Source organism: Monoraphidium neglectum (genome assembly GCF_000611645.1).
Source record: "Monoraphidium neglectum strain SAG 48.87 unplaced genomic scaffold scaffold02646, whole genome shotgun sequence".
Lineage (NCBI taxonomy): Eukaryota > Viridiplantae > Chlorophyta > Chlorophyceae > Sphaeropleales > Selenastraceae > Monoraphidium > Monoraphidium neglectum.
This window is the reverse complement of record NW_014010982.1, coordinates 1,313-5,705: the sequence shown is the minus strand read 5'-3', so window position 1 is coordinate 5,705 and position 4,393 is coordinate 1,313. Positions and strand designations below refer to the sequence as shown.

At 64.5% G+C, this 4,393-nt stretch overlaps 1 protein-coding gene across 1 annotated transcript; it reads left to right on the top strand.

Annotated features, from left to right (window-relative positions):
• Positions 1-311: 311 nt before the first annotated feature.
• MNEG_11225 (hypothetical protein) lies at positions 312-2,491 on the top strand (the record flags this gene model as incomplete). Its single annotated transcript, XM_014040303.1, has 4 exons — positions 312-666; positions 930-1,644; positions 1,942-2,235; positions 2,431-2,491. The coding sequence occupies 4 exons, from the start codon at positions 312-314 to the stop codon at positions 2,489-2,491; spliced, it is 1,425 nt and encodes a 474-aa protein (XP_013895757.1).
• Positions 2,492-4,393: the final 1,902 nt, after the last annotated feature.

The following is a 4,393-nucleotide window of genomic DNA, read 5'->3' as shown; positions in this document are numbered from 1 at the left end:
GGCGATGGTCAAGGCGGGGCCCGAGGCGCAAACGTTTGACCACGCGGTCCTGCTCCTCAACGTGCGTTTCGGTCGGCCCACGCGCGTCAGCAACCTGCATTTGCTCGCGTGTGTCCCCACTTGGGGCGAAGCGCTCCCGATGACATGGCCACTGCCATCGCCGCTGCTGCTGCTGCCGCTGCCGCTGCCCCTGCCCCTGCCCCTGCCGCTGCCGCTGCCGCTGCCGCTGCCGCTGCCGCTGCCGCTGCCGCTGCACCCCACCTCGCCTCTGAATCGCGCTCCAACGCGCGCGAATCCCGCAGGCACTGGTCATGGATGACGGGGTCGACGCTGTCCTCGCAGCCTTGGACCAGGACCTGGAGGCCGTGGCCGACCGCATCGCCGACGGCGCGATCGCAGCCTCGGACCCCAACCGCAGACACCCCCAAGCCACCCTTCTCAGCCGCACCGGCCTGTCCATGAACTTTGCAGTCAAGCCCGCGAGCACTCTAGACTCATGCGTGTGGCTGCTGCAGCGGTTCACTTTCAGGCGGCCCTGGTTGGCAGGGCGCCTGCTGGCGCGCGCGGACCTGGCGGCCGTCCTGGCAACCATCGTCGACGCTGACAAGGCGGGGGAGACTGTGGTCGTGTCAGCCGCGGGCCTCCTGAGCAGCCTGCTGTCGATAGGTGGGGCGCGCCGCCGCGCCGCGCGCGGCGGTCAGAGGGGGAGCCGTCGGCGTGAACAAGCAGCCGGAAGAGCCAAGGGCCGCTGTCCGTGTTCGCTTGCTGACTCGTCTCGGTCTGAGGGCGCAAGCGTGTAGAGTGCTGCGCATGATTTCAGTTGAGGCCCCTACCGCTGATTGCACTTTGCACCCCGACCGTCTGGATTCCTGTCCCTGGCGAACTCACGCCCAACGTTGCGCCCCCCTTTGCTGCTGTTTTGGCACCAGGCAACAGCGTCGAAGAGCTGCACCCCGCAGCCCTGGCCCTATGCACCCTGGCACTCGATCGCCGCCCCAAGCTGCTGCGCACCCTGGCCGGAATGGCTGCGGCGGGCGGCGGCGGCCGTCTTGCAACCAACGCGACCGGGCTGATCGCCACGGTGTGCGCGCTGGAGCCGCGCGCGGGTTGGGACGTGGTGAGGGCGCCCAAGGCGCTGAAGGCTGTGATTGGCAGGCTGGACAGTGAGGATAACGTCATGGACTCTGTCGCGGCGCTGGCAGCCCTGACTGGGGGGGACGATACGGAGGCGCCCCCAGCGGGGAGCGGCAGCCCGTCGCGTGCGGCGGCGGTGTGGGAGGCGTGCGGGGGCGACGCAGTGCGACGCCTGTCTGGCGTGATTGCGCGGCCGCAGCAGCACCCCCAGGTTCGTCACATGGCCCTGGTCTCCCTCGGCAGCATTGTGGCCGCGGGAGGGGAGCGCGCCGCCGCGGCGTTCGCGGCGGAGGCGGCGGTGCGGCCTGCGGTCGTGGCCGGCATCACGGCGGTTCTGTGCTCTGGCGGCAGCCCGAGCGGGCAGTTGGCGCAGGCGGGCATGCTGACGAGGATGGGATTAGCGGAAGGTGGCGAAAAGGTGGGGCTCATGGCGGCACTGGAGTTGCTGCGCACCCCCTGCACCGCCAGCTCAGCCGCTGCCACTGGCGGCGGCAGCGGTGGCTGCGGCAGGTGCAGGGTGTCTGGCGCCGGGAGGCGGGGCGGGGCTGCGCTGCAGCCAGGGGCGCTGCTGGCAACTCCGGGGCTGGCAAGAGCTTTGGTTCGTTTGGTGAAGGGCTACACGCCCTTGGGTGAGGACGACGACGCCGCCTGGTATGTTGTCAAACTGGTGGCCGCCGGGATGGAGGCCCCGGGCGCCACGTGCAGCTGCAGCGGCGGCGGGGTGAGCGCCTTCGCGCGCGCGCTTGCAGAGGCGGCGCCTGGCATGGCGGCAGCGCTCCGTGCGGCGCCATTCTCCGGCCTGTCCAGGCAGGCCGCAGACCTGGTGGCTGAAAGGCTCGATGCGGCGACGCAAGTCCAAGCACAGGGCAAGCAGCAGCAGCAGCAGCAGCAGCAGCAGCAGCAGCAGCAGCAGCAGCAGCAGCAGCGGCAGCAGCAGGCGGCGAGCGGAAGCTCCGGAGCCACAGGCAGCAGCACTGCGCCTGCGGCGCACAAAAGCAAAGCCACAAAGGCGTGCGTCGTGTGCGGGAAGCTGGGCAGCGATGCAGTCAAGCTGCGCAAGTGCTCCACGTGCATGGTGGTGAATTACTGCAGCACTGATTGGTGAGCTACTAGAGTGCTTGATCAGTGGCAGCATGCGCCCTGCAGCACAAATAGTGGTTCCACCTGTTTTGTGTGCTGCCAAATGCGTTCGTCCCTCCATCATCGCTGCTGCTGCAGCGCCTGTTGTGCTGCACACCGAAGTGCCCCCCACATTAACCGCTTTCACCCGTGTTGTCCCTCTCTTGCGCCCCGCAGTCAGAAGCAGCACTGGAACCAGGGCGGGCACAAGCAGGCCTGCAAGGGCAAGCCCTCGTAGGCAAGTGTCGGTCGCTCGGTGTTGAGGTGTGGGTTGCTGGTACACTGCAGTGATGGGTCTGAAAGTTAATGTCGGCTTGCTTGTTGGTTGTGTTGACAGTTGAACAAGCCCTGTGCACGGTTTCTTTGCGTTGCTATTGAAAAGTGGGGCTGAAAAGTACTTTTTTTCGATGTGTGGCACCCTTGCGACATGGCCTGGGACTCCGATGAGTTGTGATACTAATCAAGCATGGCAGCTCAGCAATTGCTGTGATGGACTGTGATGCGCGTGTTGACACATTGAGCAGAAGCTAGTGTTGTGGCCAGGATTGCAGTTACGCAAGTGCTGTTAAACACATCAATGCACACAGAGTCGCAGAGCCAAGGGTGCCGTGCTTCCTGCAGGTTCACACTGCGCGCAAGTAGCGTTTTTGTTCATCCCTGGTGACAGGATGCGCAGCTACCTGTCATGAGGCCGGTGGGCATTGATGCCTTTGTGACGTGCGCCCCTGGCAGGTGTTGCCATAGTAAGATACACCAGACCTGTGTGCCTACGGCAGATGTTGGGTGTGCGCCGCAGCGACCGTCACAGAAGCGCATATATCTACGATCGTTGCGCAGAACACCCCATTGGTAGCTACCTGTCTGTTAACAGGCTGCGCCAACTGGGTCACACGATGCGCATGACCCACATTCGTCTGCCCAAATTGACGCTTTGGAGCGCCGCCCCCGGCCCGCGCGCGGTGGGGCGGCCACGCGTGTCGTGGTTTGACGTAGCGAGGCGAGACTGTGCTGCCCTAGGGCTTGATGTCCCCGTTCACGTAGACGACCGCTGCTCTAATCGCCCCGCTTGGAAGAAGCTTGCTTATCTCTCCTGCCGAGGAGGCGTGCGCCCTCTTACTAATTCCCGACTTGGACGCACCCGCCTTGTCCTCTGGCCTTTACGGTTAGAAGCGTTACCCCTTTGAGGAGCCAGGGTCTCTCCCCTCGCTGCTGGAAAAGCGTGATGTAATGTGATGTAATGTAATGTAGACGTGTGGCGCCACAAACATGCATGCAGACGCAACATACAGTAGGCTGTCCCTGAGCGCCCTTGGCCCGCAGGTCACATTTGTGCTGCAGGTGGCGAGACCGTTGGCGTTGCCGCCACTAAGTAAAGCAGTCCCACCTCTCCCAGGACATGTGGGCAAACGGCGGCAGGGCCAAATTTTGCAGGGCTGCCCAGCAGGCAGGCAGCAATCCAAGGGCTCTTCTATCCAGCCATCTGATGCATTGCCGCACAGACAAGACATGCGCCTTGTCGGTGACCAAGCCTGTCACTCACGCTGGTTACCATTGTGGATTTCCACCCACCCACCGTATGTAGTGGTGCACCGTCACCATGTTCAGGTACGCGTGGACTGAGTAGAGCCACCTGATTGAGGGGGCAGGGGGAGAAAGGGGGGTACGGCTGAAGCAGTCGAGGACTGCGTTGACACTTCGCGTGGCTGGGGGTGAGGCTTGGGGGGCGGGGCCAGGGGACACTTCGCGTGGCTGGGGGTGAGGCTTGGGGGGCGGGGCCAGGGGCGCAGTGACAACAGCTCTTCGGTAGTTGTTGGGGATGGGGTGCATTGGGCGGAGCCGGCCCTCATCATGTGGCGGGCCAGCAAATAAGCTTGAACTTGCAAGGCGCCTCAAGGCCAGCCTGAGGACGCGCAGGTGGTGCAGCTGCAAGCCGACGCACGTCTTGGGCAGGGTGGGGTGTCTGGTTTCTGACCGACAGGCCCTCCAGCGCGCTGATCTGGTCTGGTGTCCCCTGATCGGAGATCCTCGACGCTCGGTCCCAGGCCGTGCGGCCGCCCCCACCCTACCACTGCAGCTTGTCCTTGCTGTTGATTTGGCCTTGCTTGCGTGTGCCGAGTAGTTGCCGCTCAATGTCCAATAC